Source organism: Carcharhinus amblyrhynchos, chromosome 1 (genome assembly GCF_965287045.1).
Source record: "Carcharhinus amblyrhynchos chromosome 1, sCarAmb.v2.hapA, whole genome shotgun sequence".
Taxonomy (NCBI): domain Eukaryota; kingdom Metazoa; phylum Chordata; class Chondrichthyes; order Carcharhiniformes; family Carcharhinidae; genus Carcharhinus; species Carcharhinus amblyrhynchos.
Genome location: NC_137324.1, coordinates 83,167,154 through 83,187,617, shown reverse-complemented (window position 1 = coordinate 83,187,617; position 20,464 = coordinate 83,167,154). Strand labels below are relative to the sequence as shown.

At 41.5% G+C, this 20,464-nt stretch overlaps 1 protein-coding gene across 4 annotated transcripts in view; it reads right to left on the bottom strand.

Moving 5' to 3' along the window:
• The window catches only part of LOC145342511 (gamma-aminobutyric acid receptor subunit alpha-2-like), a 235,753-nt gene that overhangs the window by 24,022 nt on the left and 191,267 nt on the right, over positions 1 to 20,464 (bottom strand). For all 4 annotated transcript variants that reach the window (XM_080188076.1, XM_080188081.1, XM_080188095.1 and 1 more), the window contains exons 7-8: positions 19,343 to 19,486; positions 13,579 to 13,731 (exon numbers count right to left, since the gene is read on the bottom strand). In XM_080188076.1, the coding sequence (XP_080044202.1) occupies positions 13,579 to 13,731; positions 19,343 to 19,486 (297 nt within the window). The remainder of the gene's footprint in view (positions 1 to 13,578; positions 13,732 to 19,342; positions 19,487 to 20,464) is intronic.

Here is a 20,464-nt window from a genome sequence, read left to right as displayed (position 1 = left end):
TCAAGGACAATTAAGGATGAGTAATAAGAATTCCGAACTAGCCAGTGGCCTGCACCACCCGCGTGATTAAAAAAAGATTTGCTATGGTGATAAAGGGACACAGTCACAAGGGAACCACAGTCTGAGTAGGTACTCCTGAATATCCCATCTGAAGCTAAGGAAACCTGGATACTTTTTCCCTGCCTCCTCCTCTTCTTCCCCACTCATTAGCCTCTGTTCTATGTCTCTGTCTTGTTGTATTGCTCTCATTAAGCAAAGCCAAATTGATGCTGCCATAATGTGATTTTAACTTCTGGCGACACAGCAAACATGGGTGATATTCAATTGGCCACTCAGTTATGCACCTCTCTCAATGTTTGCTTCTATTGAAGTCAAATATTACAATTCCCACATATAAGGCTGAATTATAAGGGTGTCAGATTTGCCCCTAGCCTGGCTAAAATGCTATGGACGAACGCACCAGGGGTGAACAGTGGCAGCTAATTTACCATTAATAGACTGAAGGAGGGTCTGCTGCCTGTCTGGATTAGAAAGTCCTGCCACAGAATTCTGCTGGCTAATCAGAGGCTGGCAGCTCTCTGGTATTGGCAGCATCATTGTGTAGAGTATAGGGCTAACGGTAGGACTCTGAATAGTGTTGATGAGCAGAGGGATCTAGGTGTATGTGTACATAGATCCCTGAAAGTTGGGAATCAAGTAGATAAGGTTGTTAGGAAGACATACGGTGTCTTGGCGTTTATTGGTAGGGGGATTGAATTTAGGAGCCGCAACGTCATGTTGCAACTGTACAAAACTCTGGTGCGTCCGCACTTGGAGTATTGTGCGCAGTTCTGGTCCCCACATTATAGGAAGGATGTGGAGGCATTGGAGAGGGTGCAGAGGAGGTTTACCAGGATGTTGCCTGGTATGGAGGGAAGGTCCTATGAGGAGAGACTGAGAGATTTGAGGTTGTTTTCATTAGAAAGAAGGCGGCTAAGAGGGGACCTTATTGAAACATACAAGATGATTAGAGGTTTAGATAGGGTGGACAGTGATAGCCTTTTTCCTCGGATGGAGAAAGCTAGCACGAGGGGGCATAGCTTTAAATTAAGGGGTGGTAGTTATAGGACGGATGTCAGAGGTAGGTTCTTTACCCAGAGGGTGGTGAGGGATTGGAATGCCCTGCCTGCTGCAGTTGTAGATGCGCCTGGTTTGGGGGCGTTTAAGAGATCCGTGGATAGGTTTATGGATGGAAAGGGATTGGTTTAGGTTAGAGGGTCATTGCTTTTTTAATTGGTCGGCGCAACATCGTGGGCCGAAGGGCCTGTTCTGCGCTGTAATGTTCTATGTTCTATGTTCATGGGGAATGGTGGCCACTGCCAGTACTTGAGGAAGCAAACTGTAATGGAGTCAGCCCAGAAAGTGAGTCAGGTCTCTCCTCATAAGCCATGCTGGCAGGGGGATGAGGGTCAAGGGCTTGAGGGATCCTGGGTGGAGCAGGAGAACCTGAAAGAGGTACCACCTTCTGAGAGTACACTTCGATGGACCAAGGGGGCCTTTTAAGGAGGGACATTCCCCCGTTCATCCACCGGCAATAGGAAAACTGGCTAGGCTGAGCCCTTTGCATGATCCTCTTAATTAATTTGCCATTTCAGGGCTCCCATTGGCCCACTGACCAACATAAGACCATAATAGCCAACTAACATCTGGCTCCTCAAGCCTGTTCCCCAATTAGATAATCTCATGGCTGACCTTTTCGTGGACTCAGCTCCACTTACCTACCTGCTCACCATAACTCTTAATTCTTTTACTGTTCAAAAATCTATCATTGCCTTAAAAACATTCAATGAGGTAGCCTCAAATGCTTCACTGGGCAGGAAATTCCACAGATTCACAACTCTTTGTGTGAAGATGTTCCTCCTTAACTCAGTCCTAAATCTGCTCACCCTTATTTTGAGGCTATGCCCTCTAGTTCTAGTCTCACCCGCCAGTGGAAACAACTTCCCATCTTCTATCTTATCTATTCCCTTCAAAATCTTATATATTTCTATAAGATCTCCCCTAATTCTTCTGAATTCCAATGAGTAAGCCCCAGTCTACTCATTAGCCAACCCTCTCAACTTCAGGATCAACCTAGTGAATCTCCTCTGCACCCTCTCGAGTGCCAGTATATTGTTTCTCAAGTAAGGAGACCAAAACTGTACACAGTACTCCAGACATGGCCTCACCAGCACCTTATACAGCTGCAACATAACCTCCCTGTTTTTAAACTCCATCCCTCGAGAAATGAAGGACAAAATTCCACTTGCCTTCTTAATTACCTGCTGCACCTGCAAACCACCTCCTTGTGATTCTTGCACATTGCATGCTGCAATTTTTTTACCATTTAAATAATAGTCCATTTTACTGCTTTTCCTACCAAAATGGATGACCTCACATTTACCAACATTGTACTCCATCTGTCAGACCCTCGCTCAATCACTTAGATTGTATAAATCCCTTTGCAGGCTTTCAGCATTCTCTGCATACTTTGCTCTGCCTCTTAATATCATCTGCGAATTTTGATACACTACACTTGGTCCCCAATTCCAAATCATCTATGTAAATCGTAAACAATTGTGATCCCACTGATCTGAAGCAAAAAACATCCATTTACCCCCACTCTTTGCTTTCTGTTAGTCAACCAATCCTCTATCCATGCTAATACATTACCCATAACACCATGCAACTTTATCTTATGTAGCAGTCTTTGATATGGCATCTTGTCAAATGCCTTCTGGAAATCCAGATACACCACATCCACAGGTTCCCCATTGTCCACTGTGCATATGATGTTCTCAAAGAATTCCACCAAATTAGTCAAACATGACCTGCCCTTTATGAACCCATGCTGCATCTTATCAATGGGACAATTTATATCCAGATGTCTCGCTATTTCTTCCTTGATGATAGATTCAAGTATTTTCCCTACTGTAGAAGTTAAGTTAATCAGCCTATAGTTACCCATCTTTCGTCTATCTCCTTTTTTAATCAGTAGTGTCACATTTGCTGTTTTCCAATCTGCGGGAACCACCCCGGAGTCTGGCAAATTTTGGTAAATTCCCACTAGTGTATATGCTATTTCCCCCGCTATCTCTTTTATTACCGTGGGATGCATTCCATCAGGGCCAGGAGACTTGTCTACCGTTAGCCCCATTAACTTGCCCAACACTACCTCCTTCATGATCATGATAGTTTTTAGATCGTCACCTGCCATAGCTTTCCTGTCAACAATTTCTGCAATGGTATTTGTGTCTTCCGCTGCGAAGAATGACAAAAAATACCTGTTCAATGCCTCAGCCATTTTCTCATTTTCAGTTATTACATCCTCCTTCTCACCTTCTAAAGGATCAATGTTTAGTTTAACCACTCTTTTTCATTTAATATTTGTAGAAACTTTTGCTATCTGCTTTATATCCTGAGCTAGTTTACTCTCATGATCCATCTTACTTTCTTGACAGTTGTTTTCATGGCTTTCTGTTGACCTTGAAAGATTTCCCAATCCTTCAGTTTCCCACTAATCTTTGCACTTTGTATGCATTTTCTTGCAATTTGATACCCTCCATTATTTCCTTAAATATCCATGGCTGATTATCTCTTTTTCTACAGTCCTTCCTTATCACTGGTATATATTTTTGCTGAGCAGTGTGAAAGATTACTTTGAAAGTTTTCCACTTTCCTCAATTGTCCCACCATAAAGTTCTTGTTACCAGTCTACCTTAGTTAACACCTCCCTCATCCCTTTGGAGTCTCCTTTGTTTAAGCACAAGATACTGATATTGAATTTTACCTTCTCACCCTAAATTCAACAGTACTGTGATCACTTCTTCTGAGAGGATCCCTAACTGTAAGATCATTATTTATTCCTGTCTCATTACCAGATCTAGGATAGCTTACTCCATTGTAGATCCCATTACATACTGTTTGAGGAAGCTATTGCGGATACATTCTATGAACTCTTCCTGAAGGCTGTCTTGACCAATTTGATTTGGCCAATTGATGTGCAGATTAAAATCCCCCATAATGCTGTACCATTTTTACATGCAATAGTTATTTTTGTTTATTTCTTGCCCCATCACGATGTTATTACTCGGTAGCCTATAGACTACACTTATCAATGACTTTTTCTCCTTACTATTTCTAATTTCCACCCAAAAAGATTCAACCTTTTTTCCCCATAGAACCCACATCATCTCTCACTACCACCCTGATGTCATCCTTAAGTATCACAGCTACACCACTCACTTGCCTTCCTTCGAACGGTCTGATACTCCTGGATATTTGACTCTCAGTCGTGACCATCCTGCAACCATGTCTCCATAATGGCCATCAAATCATCCTCGTTTACAATGATTTGTGTTGTCATTTACCTTGTTTCAAATGCTATGAGCATTGAGATAAAGTGCCCTTACGCTAGTTTTGTACCTTCTTTTTGAATTCTAACACTTCCTTTAATAACATCTCCTGGGTTCTCCTTCTTTTTAACTTTTTTCCTGATTTTTGATATAGCTGGAACTTTTTCCCCACATTTTTCCTTGCTCCCTCCTTCTTGGACTCCTTACATAGGTTCCCATCCCCCTGGCATATTAGTTTAAACCCTCACAACTGCTCTAGCAAACACTCCCCCAGGATATCAATCCCAGTCCTGTGCAGGTGTAACCCGTCCATTTGGTACAGATCCCACCTCCCCCAGAACCGGTCCCAACGCTCCAGGATGTGAAACCCTCCCCCTAACACCATCTCTTCAGCCACATATTTATCCGATCTATCCTGTCATTTCCACTCTGACTAGCACTTGGCACTGGTAGTAATCCTGAGGAGATCATTATCTTTGAGGTCTGATTTCTTAACTTTCTTCCTAGCTCCCTGTATTCTGCTTTTAGGACCTCATCTCTATTTTCACCTACGTTGTTTGTACCAAAGTGTTCTATGACCATTGGCTGTTCACCCTGCCCCTTCAGAATGTCCTGCAGTTGCTTTGAGACTCCTTGAACATAGCACCAGGGAGGCAACATAGCATCCTGGAATCTCATTTGCGACCACTGAAACACCTGTCTATTCCCCTTACACCTGAATCCCCATGACTAATGCACTGGCACATTTTTTACCCCTCCCTTCTGCAGCAGAACAAACCATAGTGCGACATGTTTGGCTGCTGCTGCTTTCCCTAGAGAGGTCATTCCCCTCGACAGTATCCAAAGTTGTACATCTGTTTTTCAGGGGAATGGCCACAGGAGATTCCCGCACTACTTGCCTACCTCTCTTGCTCTGTCTGGTGATCACTCATTCCCTTCCTACCTGTGGAGTCTGAGCCTACAGTGTGACCAACTCTCTACACATGCTATCCACAATACTCTTGGACTTGTGAATGCTCCACAGTGTCTCCAGCCACTGCTCCAGCTTTGAAACTCGAGTTTCCAGGAGCTGTGGCTGGAGACACTTCCTGCACACATGACGACCCGGGGACTGGAATTGTCCCCAGCCTACCACATGGAGCAAGAGGAGCAAACCACAGCTTGGTGCTCTCCTGTCATGTTTTACCTCTTTAAATTAAACTTTTGAAAGATGTTTTGTTTCAGATTATATCCAATTTTCTAGGGCCCTTCTTTCCTGTTCTTTGTTACTACTGAATATAACCTTTCCAAACTATAAACCACAGAAATTACAGTAACACTACTGTCGTGTACAACAACAACAACGTCAAGAGCATAGAGAAAAAAATAACACATACTTACCAATCAGCATTTTCCCTTGTAGCCTCTGCTGCCTGTTTCACCTAACTCGCTGTTTTTTCCAACTCCAAAAAGCACTCCTCGTAGTTTGGCAGCACTCATCGTGCAGTCAGAACAGCACTCTGAGGCCTCTGCTTTTCTAGGCATGACTTGCAAAGCCCTGGAGCTGGTTTTAACTAGCTGTACAAACAACTAGCCAAGTTCAGTTAAGAGCTGACTCAGCTGATTCCTGTTGCAGGGATGCACTAAAGTGCAGCTTTTAACTTCCCAAACTAAGAACTAATTTAGTTCAAGTTTAATGACTACTTACCTCCTTATAACTTACCGCACCCTGTTTTCACCCAACTCTAAAAGCACACCTCTCAGTCAGGCAGCACTCACTGTGCAGTCAAAACAGCACCCCTATTGCTGGTCAAATTGCAGTGTGGACAGGGGCGGGTGGATAGGCCCACCGGGGAGTATTTAATTCAGCTCATAGAAACTACAACATGCGCACCTTTTAGCTCAAGCAACTCAGCAGTGTTATTCTCCACACCAGCAATACTTCTAAACTATTTGTCTGCCTTGCTCCCATGTTCCTTCATTCCCTTTCATTAAGTCACCAAACTAGTCTATTTTTAAATGTTGTCCCCGCCTTCAGTTATTAACTCTTGTAATGCAATCCACAGCCTCAACCTTCTGTGCCAGGTTTCTTCTTCTCCGTGTTCTACACCTCTTACTTTTAATCGTATCTATTTCCCCTTGTTCCAAAGCTCTGAACCACAAATAATCTGTTGTCCATTACCCTGTTATATATTTAACTGGCTGCATGATTGCCTTAAGAGCCAGTCACATGATTTGATAGTGATAGCATTGGGGTGTTTTACAGGCTCCTGCCTGAGTTTAATTTTCTACTCTGAACAGTCAACAATTCCTACATTGAATTTTAAATTTACCTTTGTTATTTTGAATCCATGTGTGTAAACCACATCTTTTTCTTTTAGTTTAAAACCCACAACACCTAACATAGTTGGAACATTACAAAAAGAAAATTGGCGACAAGTCAGGATTTTGTTTCATCGAGGACATCAAGAAACGATCCTAGGTTAGAAAAAAAAACATTGTGGGGCCTCGCACTTCAAATATAACAGGATTAAAAATTGAAGTACAAGTGAAGGAAGACCAAATTAATAAAAAGAAAAAAGGAAAAACTAATCGCGCATCTTGTTGAAGGAAAAAAAATTCTGGTAGAATCCTCTAAGCTGCCAGGTCCGTGCATGTGTTGCAGTGTTTGGCAGCAGAGTGGGAGACTCATCACACAGTTTTAAAAAAAAAGTGGAAGCTGTGTGTAGTTCTAAAAGAGGAAGGGGGAGTTTATGATCAATGAAGGGTGAGGCTTCAGGCGTCATTTGGAATATTTTAAAAGGGATTCTTTGCTGTATGGTTGGGGCCATTTCAAAAAAATATATATCAAATCAATAGTGTCCAGGGCAAAAGGGGAGTACTAGGACAACAGTAAAAATATATATATACTGAGCAGTCTTGAGTCACTAGCGCCTGCAAGTGAAATGCTGGGTCAAATAGGCACCACGGATACCTTTCAGTTAAGAAAATGAATCATAGATTTCCTATGCATAGCATTTTCAATAGTTTGTAGAAGCAAATAAAATTGAAAATGAGTTGCTCATACCAGCTTTTCTTAGTACATTAAGAACTGAAACCTTTGAAGCAAATCAAAGGTTGATTCATCAAGCAAAGCAAGAAAGCAAAATTTACGATGACTTAAAGATCATTACTCTCCAGAATGGTTCAGGTTTTATGGAAGAAATCAAGTGGAAGACGAAAGTATTGCTCAGTTTGTGGCAACCTTAAAAAGGCTGGCACAACATCGTGAGTTTCATAGAAACCCTACAGTACGGAAAGAGGCTGTTCAGCCCATCGAGTCTGCACCGACCACAATCCCACCCCGGCCCTATCCCCCATATCCCCACATATTTGTAAAGACCCACAAGTTGGGAACTGACTATAAGAAGTCAAAACAGCAACAACCATTTGCCAAAATGGTCCATTCAGCGAGTGAGTGCTGGGGCAAGGATAGTCAATGCAAGAAGTGTAGCAAAATGGGTTACATTACCAAAGTTTGTTGAGCTAGACCAGCTTCCACTGAGAAGAATATTCAGAAGAAGAATATAAGTATCTTCAAGATGAAGAACAAATTGCATTTGTCAAAAATAATTTACAACATAGAAAAAATGAATTATGACTGTGAAGAGAACATCCAGAAATATGATGAAGAGCTACAAGTGAATGTCTTATCCATACAGGATGAATCATAGAGATTCTGGCTGATTCTGAAGATAAGTGGACAACCTATTAGGATGAAGGTTGGTATTGAACTACTGTATCTTGAGATGTTATTCCTTTGACTACATACCAACAAAAACTGAAGCATCCTCCTTTAAGACCAGCAGATGTGATTTTTAGGATATATACAGAAGAGATCATGCTGTTAAAACTGTTACATCATGGCCAGCATAAAGCTGAGTGGACAAGCTCAATGACAATTCAATGATCATTCCTTCTATGATGTCTGTGCGGAAGATTTCTTGAATAACTACGTGAAGGACATCCTGGAATAGTCCGGATGAAAGAATTAGCATGTATTTATTTTTGGTGGCTAGGTTTGGATACTCAGACTGAAAAGAAAGTGGGACAGTATCAATGCTGCGCATGAAGAAGAAATACACCACAAATGCCTCCCGCACATCCTTGGCCTAAATGCTATGATAACAATTTCTTGTAGATTTTGCTGGTCTATTTGAGGGTTACATATTCTTATTCATAATTGGTGCACACTCAAAATGGCCCGTAGCTACCACCTGAACAAACCATTAAAAAACTTAATGAAATTTTTGCAAGATCTGGTAAATCGAAGCAGATTATTAGCAATAAATGTTCACAGTTTACTTCACAAGAGTTTGAGGATTATCTCAAAGTAAATGGTATTCAACAGATAAAATTTGCATCTTATCAACCAATTGATTAGCTGAAAGATTCATACAATCCTTAAAACAATCTTTAAAAGCTTCAAAAGAGCAATGCTCATTATCACATCATGTGAATAGCTTTCTACATCTTACAGAAACTCTACCCACATGACTACACAAAGTACATGTGTTGCATTACTAATCTTTAAGGGAAAGTTGAGAACTGTGTTAGATTTGTTATTATCATCATGAAATTATTTCTTAGCATCATCTCCAGAAGTATCAACTTCTTTAGTCCCTCGTGTTGTGAATACTATTACATAAGACTTCATTGAATCTGAGTTGCCTGATGATTGTGTCTATGCAATTATATCTCGTGAGAATGATGCTAAATTAGTTCCAAGAGAAAAAATGCCGACTGAAGTTCCAAATCATACTTAGTGTAATTCCAGGTCATCTTGTACAGCCAGAGAGGAATAGGTGTCCTCCTTGTCAACTTTCTTATTGACTGATAATATGATTAATGGTGCAAATACATTGTCTACAGTATTATTGATCCTATGTATGACATTGGAGTAATCTGTTGTCATGACTAAAGAAATAAAGAGGAAGGGATGTTATATATTTAACTGTTTCCTAGATTGCTTTAAGAACCAATCACATGATTTGATGGTGATGTCATTGGGATGTTTCACAGGCCCCTGCCCGAATTTCATTTTCAACTCTGTACAATCAATAGATCCTCCAATAAATCTGTTGTTACTTTTCAACTCCTAACTCCTTAGGACGTTACGCTTTTCCATCTCTTCATAATATTAAATCTTTTTATAAAAAACAATAACAACCTCAATTTTTCAAGTGTTTCTTGTACTTGCAGCCCCAACAAGTAATTTATTGTGTTGCTGTTAAACATGCAAGTTGGCCCGTATAGTTATTCTTTCATGGAACACTGGCAGAGGCAGCATTTATTGCTCATCCCTAATTACCTTTGAGGGGGAAGTTAAGAGTTAACCACATTGCTGTGGATCTGGAGTCACATGCCGGCCAGGCCAGGTAAGGATGGCAGATTTCCTTCCCTAAAAGGACATTAGTGAATCACAAAAATCAACAATGGCTTCATGGTCATCATTACACTTTTAATTCCAGATTTTTATTGAACTCAGATTTCACCAGTTGCCAGGGTGGAATTTGAATCTTTCCCCAGGTCTCTGGATTAGTATTCTAGTGAAATAACACTAAGCCACTGTTTCCCCTCGTTGAATCTGGCTTTATGAGGAGTTGAAACTTTGAATGATTTTAATACCCCACTCTAAACAAAACCCAGGTCTTCTTCCTAGTTAACATTTGCCTCTGTGCCCTTCCAGCTGTCATGACCTCTTTTGCCTCCTATGCCAAGCTATAGCCCTCATTCTTCCATGTCCATTGGCTGAGAGCCCTGTCATCCCAATTAAAAAGCTGTGCCCCAGGGAAAACCTTGCTTGTGTGACAGCTCTGGCTCTCTATTGTCTGTGGTAAATTTTACAATGTTTATTTACACCAAGTTGAGAGGTTTCAATGGTTTGTAGTTTCTGCTATTGATACTTCAAAGAGTCTGGATGATTGGCACTTTTATTGACTTGCAAAGAAATAATTTTCTGGACAATGATATTGAAGAGCAATGAATGAATGACTTTTACAGTTTAAGAAAAAACACAACTTACTGTCCTTATTGGGCTCATTGGTCCTATCCAGTGCAGTAGGTGAATGGGCATGGAAATGCCATTGCTTGGTATAAAAAAAAAATTGACTTCACCTTTTGAAAGGCCCTTCCATGCAGACCAAGTTTCATGACTACTCTGAGAGGTCTGGCCTGACTTCAAGAAAATTGTGACGGAGTAAGACATGCCAATCAACGCAATGGAGTCAGCCAACTTGGCAGTGCCAGATACAGGCTTTTGTCAGGAACCGGATTGCACCTTTAAAGGCATGATCAAAAATTAGACAGCCCAGAAAAGAGATAATGAATCATAGAATCAGGACCCACTTGCCATTTTTAAAGGATTCCTGGGTCATCCTGACCAGGTGGGAATTCAGCCCACTTTGTTTAAGGTATTTAAGAAGAGTCTGAAGATGCTGAAATTTGCCAGCATTTAATGGATACCATAGGTTGTGTAAATGGTCACTAAAGTGTCAGCCTTGGCTCACTCGCACTTCTGAGTCCACAGCTGAGGGTTCAAAGCGCCTTCCAGAAACATTATTATGTATCTAGGTTGAGTGCAGAACTGTCAAAGTTGCCCTTTTTCAGTTATGACATTAATCTGAAGCCCCATCTATCCTCTCCACTGGATATAAATGATTACATGGCATTCCAAGATGGGAAAAGGGCTTCTCCTGGTGAGCTGCCCAATATTTATCCCTTAATCGACATCATAGCAGATAACCAGGTCGCTGTACAACTGTATGACTTTGTAGAGTTAGCACTTTTCTCTGCTAGCTAAACACATTTCGATATGAAATACTGATATAGTCTCCATAACATGATTTGTGAAAGACTACCGGACTTAAAAAGAAAAAAAAATCCATGAGGTCCTTTCTCAGTAATCTGTTTTATTTCAGGTTTGTGTTAACTGTCACCAAATTAACTGTTACCAAATAATCACAGCAGTTATCCATCTTGTGTTGCTACCTGAATTCTCATAACACAGAAGAATTGGGGATTTCTCCATGCTCATGAAAACCATGATGCACAATAATCTTATACTCCACAACTGTATCACTAAACCTTTCCTCTTTTATGAGAACATAAGAACATAAGAAATAGGAGCAGGAGTCGGCTATCTAGCCCTTCGAGCCTGCCCCGCCATTCAATAACATCATGGCTGATCTGAAGTGGATCGGTTCCCCTTTCCCACTTTCTCCCCATAACCCTTAATTCCCTTGTCTGTCAGAAACCTACCTACCCGTGACTTAAATATATTTAGCGAGGTAGCCTCCACCACTTCAATGGGCAGAGAATTCCAGACACTCACCACCCTTTGAGTGAAGAAGTTCCTCCTCAACTCTGATCTAAGCTGTCCCCCTCTTGTAATGAGGCTGTGCCCTCTAGTCCTGCTATCCTTTCTAAGCAGGAAGAATCTCTCTACCTCTATCCTATCTATCCCCTTCATTATCTTATACGTCTCTACAAGATCCCCCCTCAGCCTTCTAAATTCTAACGAGTACAGACCCAATCTATTCAATCTCTCTTAATAGTCTAACCCCCTCATCTCCGGTATCAGCCTGGTGAACCTTCTCTGTACTCCTCCCAAGGCCAATATGTCCTTCTGCAAGTGCAGCGACCAAAACTACACACAGTACTCCAGCTGCGGCCTCACCAGTGCCCTGTACAGTTGCAGCAAGACCTCCCTGCTTTTATATTCTATCCCCCTCGCTATAAAGGCCAACACTCCATTCGCCTTCTTGATCACCTGCTGCACCTGCACACTGGGTTTTTGCGATTCGTGCACAAGGACCCCCAGGTCTCTCTGCACCGTAGCATGCTTCAGCTGTTCACCCTTTGAATAATAATCCCTCCCACTATTATTTCTACCAAAGTGGATAACCTCACATTTGCTAACGTTATACTCCATCTGCCTGGTCCTCGCCCACTCACTGAGCCTATCCAGATCTCTCTGCAGACTTTCTGTGCCTTCCACGCAATTTGCTTTTCCACTCATCTTCGTGTCATCAGCAAATTTTGTTACCCTACACTCAGTTCCCTCTTCCAGATCGTCTATGTTAATGGTAAACAGTTGAGGCCCCAGCACCGATCTCTGCAGCACTCCACTAGTCACCAACTGCCAACCAGAATAGCATTCCAACTCTCTGCTTATATTCGGTAAGAAGCGCAAGACAGGAGGTTCGGAAGTGAAAGATTTGAGCCATCTCCTGCTTTAGACAGGATACCGATGATGGTGACCAGGCTTGTGCTCTTTAGCTGCTTCAGAAGTATTAATAGTGTTACGATTGGCAGATTTCATTCATTCTGTCTTACAAATTTGTAAGGAATAGCTTAATAGCACTCATCTGCATTTATATTGAGAGGAATAACTAAAATCTACATGTAATAAGATCTAACACCTTCTCAAAAAAAAAGCCGCTTATAACTTAGTTCAAAGCTGAACTAACTCAATACATTTGGAACTTTTACGTCACCCAATTCTACTCAGGCAATGCATTTATCGGTTTGAAAAATGTGAATAACTAACATTTTAAACTGTCTCATAACAAGATCATATCAGCTACTAACATGTGGGATAAATGAAAATTCAGTTTTGGAATGAACAAACTTGCAGAATTCCTGCAGCTTCATGTTGTTCCATATTTTCCAATAAGTTTGGATAATGTATATTCATCCACAGCACATTTATACCAAACTTATTTATGGTTGGTATTCTCCCAGTTCAATACCTTGTATTTATCATCATCTTCAACAATCCTTTGCAATCAATTAAAAATCTGCCACTTGCAAAGATTAGCTTGTAATAATTTAACAATGCGGTTAGCCCGTTCACATGATCATAATGAGCAAGCATTACATTTTCTGATGGCTGTAAGTTGAATGTTATATTTTAGTGGTTATTTATTCATTTTCCTGCATTGTATATTTAAAAATTATAAATGTAATATGGAAAACAACCTTCATCAAGCACATACTAACATGAGATTAATAGTGCAAAACCAATTTACCCGTTTGACCTTTCTATCTCGAGGCTTAAAAATAGTAACTATATCTATTGAAAATCAAGACATATTTATTGTAATTCAATATTGTCACGGGAGTTGTCAAAGACATCTGTATATTAGCTTTTAAATATTCCACTGGCTGTGTTAAATGTACTTACCAAAGACGGTCCTTGCAGGGACTGACTCTCTGTTCAACCAAAATGACACTTGTGAAAGAATGACAGTCATGATACATGGCAGATACGTCTGGATCACAAAATATCCAATTTTCCTCTTCAAATGGAAATATGTTGTCATGACTTTGTATTCACCTGAAATTAAACAGCAATAAAAAATGTTTCTGCAGCGGAAAAATAAACTAATTATGTAAGATAAGACAATAATTAAAGTTCTCAATAAACTTTATGCACAAATTATAAACTTAATTTACTTACTTTAGTTAACTTAAGCCAACTAAAGGGAGAAGATCAGCGTCAATGCTAATTCCTGTAGCTATTTGTTATTCTGGTTTGACACGCCATAGAAAGGTTAGAGATTCAAACTGCAAAAATGTATTAGATTCCGATACTAGATATCAAGCAGCACACAAGTGCTGCAAACACAAAATCATTTTAAGTGGATTTTATTCACAGAAATGAAATCAAAATGTTTTCAAAATAATTCAATGAGCCAAATTGCAAAACTGTAAAATTGATTTTTTTTAATTTTTGGGATGGCACGATGACACAGTGGTTAACACTGTTGACCCACAGCACCAGGGTCTCGGGTTCAATTCTGGTCTCGGGTCACTGTATGGAATTTGCACATTCTCTCCATGTCTGCGTGGGTTTCCTCTAGGTGCTCCGGTTTCCTCCCACAGTCCAAAGGTATACAGATTAGGGGATTGGCCATGCTAACTTGCCCCTTAGTGTCAAGGGGACTAGCTAGGGGAAATGCATGGGGTTATGGGGATAGGTCCTGGGTGGGATTATGGTTGGTGCAGACTTGATGAACCGAGCAGCTTCCTTCTATTATAGGACTTTCCATTATAGGATCTTTCCATTATAGGATTATAGGATCTTTCCAAATAGTCTAAGAAAGGACACATGAAGTTTAGGCTTTAACAGCAATTCTAATCATTCTGTATGCACTTCTCACTATCTCTTCAATGAAAGCTCTATCTACACAACAAGTGTGACTCTTATTCACTAACATTTGGTAAATTGCAGTTAAATAGGTACAACAGTGTTGATCATATAGAATATCATACAGCCTAGGGTGCAGTTTAAATGAAAACAATTTGTAGAGTAGTTTGGGAGCAACCAAATACTTATGAGCAATGTTGATAACAAGCTGATTAGAGAATGGAACTCACACATCATGTGTCTTTTTCAATTAATTATGCATCCACAAGAAAACATGTCAAATCTCATGATGGGACAGGCAGGATGTTGTCCACCTTGTCATCACCTCATAGGCTCCAAAGACCAGGCACCAAATTTAAATGACACCCAGACAGTCACCCACCATAGGCCAGGAGCTTTGGATTCCAAAGAAAATGATGAGGAGAAGGCAGCAATTTTTTGGCCTCCTGGTTTAACAGTGCATCCATGGATATTCTTCTCCAGGTGGCTGAGGATAAGTGGAATTTCTCTTCACAAGGGATGAGACCAGGTGGCCCTCCCGTTTGACTACACTGGCCTGGGAGGAGATCACCAGGGCAGAGAATGCTCATATGGTACAAACAGGACTGTCCTGCAGTGTTGAAAAGGGATGAATAATATATTGGCTCCACTAGGTTAAGTCAACCTTCTACTCACTGCAAACTCACACTGACCTTAGGACATCAGGCAGTCTAAGGATCAGAGTTAACAGGGATGTCAGGCACTGTCAGTGGATAAGACAAGAGCACTGTTATTTCTATTGTTTCACAGGATGTGAATATCACTAGCTAGGCCAGCACTTCTATTGTCTATTACTAATTACCCAGGGGAAGCTGCCTTCTTGAACCGCTGTAGTCCACGTGGTGTAGGTACACTCAGTGTTAGGAGCGAGTTCCAGAATTTTGACCCAGAAACAGTGAAGGAATAGCGATGCAGTAGTGGTGTTCCCAGGTATCTGCTGCTCTTGTCCTTCTAGGTGGATGGAGGCCCTAAGTTTAGAAGATGTTGTCAGAGGAGCCTTAATGAGTTGCTGCAGTGCAAATTGTAAATGATACACAGTGCTACAATCACTGTACATCAGTGTTCCCTGTGTGTCCACAATGGCAACTGAAGCAACGTCGACAGCTGGCCAGGCTCCCAGGGTTTAGGACATGGGGTTAGAGAAGGTTACATTGCATGGGAGGTGCAAAGCGAAACACAGGAGAGAAGCACCAGAGCTTATTGGAACTACGCTCAGAAGTTGGATCCCTCCAGACATGGAACCCATCATTGTCCCCTTGCTTTTGCAGGGAAATAAGATCCAGAACATGCATAAGGACTGATGGGAAGGTGCTGATTCTCAGTGTCTCATTAAAAATTGGAGCAAGGCATTCTAATTCTGGCCACTCGAGACATGGTAGATCAGCTGAATGAGGAGAAGACACAGTGGTTCTGGGAGGATAGTAAGGATCTGAGGAACCATATATTGGCCCTGTGGGAGTGCAAGGGAGTACATCTGGGACAGGGGATGGAATGGGCATGTGTATGTGGCACTGGCTGGAGATCACCACCTCTGTGGCAAGTGTAAGTCATAGAACTCAGGTCAATAATGCTGCAATCACCTCCTTGTCTCCATTCAGGTGCCCTCCATTCAGGACAACTATTGGGGAGCGAGACCCAGCGGCACATCAGCATATTCTGGAGATTCTGAGTATTTGTGCAGACCTGTGAGCCATCAGTAAACAGGGAGGGTGAATTGGACATCACACTATGATAATGGCTGACTGTATCTGCAGCCCCTCACAGAGCACTCTTGATTGTGGTGTGGCTCCTCTGTCGCTCTGCCACTGACACTAGCACCTCATGCTGCCAGGGCAATAGAAGGGGCTCCTACCATGGAGGAGGACTCTCTCAAAATGCTGGGCATCCCCATGATTTGATGATGGCCTCTTGCTAGCTCTGCTCCAGGCTGTAACTGAATGGCAGGACGTTCAGGAAAGAGAGTACATGCAGAAACAAAGACACACACATGCGCTCATTTAATATAGAATCCCTACAGTGTAGAAGGAGGCCATTTCGTCATTGAATCTGCACCGATAACAATCCCACCCAGGCTCTATCCCTGTAACCCCCCAGTATTTACCCTGTTAATCCCCTTGACACCAAGAGACAATTGAGCATGGCCAATCAACCTAACCCGCATATCTTTGGAATGTGGGAGGAGACTGGAACACCCAGAGGGAACTCATGCAGACTCCACACTGACAGTGACCAGAGGCCAGAATTGAACCTGGATCCTTGGCATTGAGGCAGCAATGCTAACCACTGTGCCATCATACCGCTCTTCGTTAGACTGAATGTTATATTATGATGCACTTCATTAGATGCATGTTTCTTACAATTATGGTGGCTTTTGCACCTACATGACAGGGATGAGTGGAACAAACCCATGGCTGCTTCCATTGGATCACCAAGGCTCTCTCAATGAGAAACTTGGTGATACACAGGGGTCACAAAGTGAAGGGTCATCAAGTAGGGTGACATGAAGAGGGTCACAAAGGGGAACCCATTTGGAGGGTCCTGATGCTGGCAATCTTTGTTAGAGGATGGATATTCCTAATGAATGGTATGGGGGAGGGGTGGTGGTCCCCAATGTCTATGGGGGGGGTGGGGAGGGGGAGAGCTTTCCAATTTTACTTTGACATTGGGGCGCCCTGATCCCTGTGAAGCTGGGGTTATCAGTTGGCCCCACCCCTCTCAGAATTGGTGTGAAGCTCACCACTCCCCTAAAAAAATGACTGAGTTTGGGAAAATTATGATCTGATTCACATCAAACATGCCAGCGTGAATCACACCGGTTTTCTCAGCCAAAATGGTACTTAGTCATTTTTCTGGAGAATGGTGAGTTTCTTTCTTTGAACCCCGAAGCTGGTCAGACAGTCGAATGCTGGGGTGGATCAGAACAGGGAACTGCCCATTTTCAACCTGCAGCCACCTGTCTTAATACTAATAAATGTCTAACCCTCAAAATAGAACCAGGCCTTCTGCTGAGATTATTAAACCGTAAACTGGCATGCTCTGCTTGCTAACTAATGTTCACTTGAGCAATCTATATTAATACCTGTATTTTTAAAATTTGTTTTCTTTTTCTGAGAAAGCCCAAGCTATTTTGAAACTGGCAGGCATACTTGCGATCACAGTGTTGAATACCAAAGCATTTGGAAGTATCCTTAAAATGCTTCATCAGAATATGAAAGAACAAACAAGCAAAGAAATTAGTATGTTTAAACACCAATTTATTTTCCCACTATAGTTACTGGTATAAACTGAGAACAAAATTTATTTAATTTCCCCATGAAAAATCCACTAAGATTCTGCAATGGTCCTCTGCTTTCACACGGATTTGAAAGTACTCTATATTTGTAATTAATATATATAATTTCTGTTAAAATTAACCATCCCAGGCAGCTGGCCTTACAACCAGGATAGAAACAGCAATAAAATACCTTGGACTGGGCAGGTAGTTAGTAAGAACTAAAGCTTACAAACAGCAGCCTGATTATTGCAGACAGCTTGCTCACTCACTAGAAGTGCAGCGAGTCACAATTTCTAGTTTCCCAATTCTGCTAGTTAGAACATAGAACACAGAACACTACAGCACAAGCAGGCCCTTCGGCCCACAAGTTGCGCCGATCACATCCATACCTATCAAGCCATAGAACTATCTGTAACTCCCAATCCCATTAAATCCCATATACTCATTCAGAAGTCTTTTAAAAGACCCCAGTGAGTTCGCCTCTACCACCACTGACGGCAGTTGATTCCACTCACTCACCACCCTCGGAGTGAAAAACTTACCCCTAGTTCTCACCCCATCATAATGTTGGAAGTAGTTTAAAGTTAAAGTAATTTAATTATTAGTCACAAGTAAGGTTTACATTAACACTGCAATGAAGTTACTGTGAAATTCCCCTAGTTGCCACACTCCGGCACCTGTTCGGGTCAATGCACCTAACCAGTATGTCTTTCAGACTGTGGGAGAAAACCAGATCACCCGGAGGAAACCCATGCAGACATGGAGAGAATGTGCAAACTCCACACAGACGGTGACCCAAGTCGGAAATTAAACCAGGTCCCTGGTGCTGTGAGGCAGCAGTGCTAACCACTGTGCCACCATGTCTCCCTACTGTGCCATTCATTTGCTTAATAGTGGTAGAAGCTGAAGCCATTAATGGCACTATAGGAATAGCACCAGAATTTCAGAACCGTACTATCCCACTCTATTGAGAGAGCGTGGCAAGCTCACCTAATATGACCTATGTGACCAGGGGTTTACGTTTCAACTGAAATAATAACCTTCCCAACAGTATGTGGCATGATGGGGCCACCTACAGGGTGGTTACAGCAAAGCTGGCCATTTTATTTTGGGAGGGGTGGAAAACAGGAGGGTCTTTCCAGCATAATGTGATTCCTGTCTCTAAATGTGAAGGCGGGAGAGACCAAGGAAGTATACAGTATTTATAGGAACATCTACAAAAGACCGAAAACCTTACAGAAACTGGTTCTGTCTCAAATTCCTACTATTCCCCACTCTAATCTCTCCACTAACCACCTCGTAACCCCGCCCACGACCAACACAGCTCCCGTGGTCAGAACACAGTAATTCTCTAGCCAAAACAAATTTAGGGCAAAGGTATTTTTCCCCAGGATGAGATCATTTTTGAGCAATTATTTTCATGACATACTGAACGCCTAAATATATTTTTGTTAGTATCAACTTTATTTATTCTTCTTTACAAACCTGTGCTGGACTGGACAAGTTCCTCCCCAACGGTTTGTCCGAGTAAATCATATTGATTCAGGCGAGAGCCATCTTCTGCAACTTCCACAGAGCGTTCTGGTCCGTTGGTCCAGTTATAATTCACCTCTGCGCTTGTATATGCATCTGCAAATACAATAAAGGAGAGCCTGATCATGCAGAACAAAGATCATTGACACTGGCTAAAATGCCAATCTGAGTCTTTGTGTCTTGTCCCCGGAGACCAATATTTAAATTCAGTCAGAGATGAAGGCAGTAGGCAGATATTTTTGTTTCTTCAAAAAAAAAGTTGCTGGCACTCCCCAGCTGATCATCATTAGATGCGAGTCAAGATCTCAAAGCCTTTATAACTAAATGGGACTTACTTTAGCAGGATCAGGTTCTGAACAGAGCAGGAGAGAATCCAGCCTATAAAACAGCAATGGAGAGAAGCACCAACAGTCTTCAAAGTTTAGAACTAAAATGCTTTTTTGCAGGCTCAAATGTAGGAAGAGAGATTGATCTAGATTTTGCTGTACTAATGAATGTTAAGGCTGTCACGCTCACCATTATTACAAGGTAAAATTGACAGCTTCTGGTTTCCATACATGCGCAGTAAAATGTAGAAATGCAGAAGTTTCTGTCAGAATCATCCTGCTCCTCAACAGGCTGCATTGTTTAGTGTTTGTCAATGAAATCACCAAGAACTCAATGATTATGCTGTGAATTTAACTGATTTACTAGCCACTCTCGAGGCTGATGAAAAATTCAAATAATTGTTCAATCAAAATTAATGACAATTGATAGTATGCACTGATGTATAATCTCTCTGGCTCTAAAAGTTTACAAACCTTTGTAAGTGTGGAGTCCAATCTCTAGGCAGAAAATTTTAATAAAGAGTTAAGTTTTTCTGTTTGTTGTTTGCATTTTCCCTTAATCCCACAAATGTATAACAAACTTGATTTTGTTTTCAATAAAATGATTTAATTTTAATTTAGCTTTCCTGTTTTATTTTCGGTATGGTGTGTGTGTGTCTCAGTGAGGGTTCTTCAATTGGTAACCCCCTGTGCTGCTCACAGACTCCACAGAGGCTCTTGCAGAGAACACCAAATTCAAACTAATGCT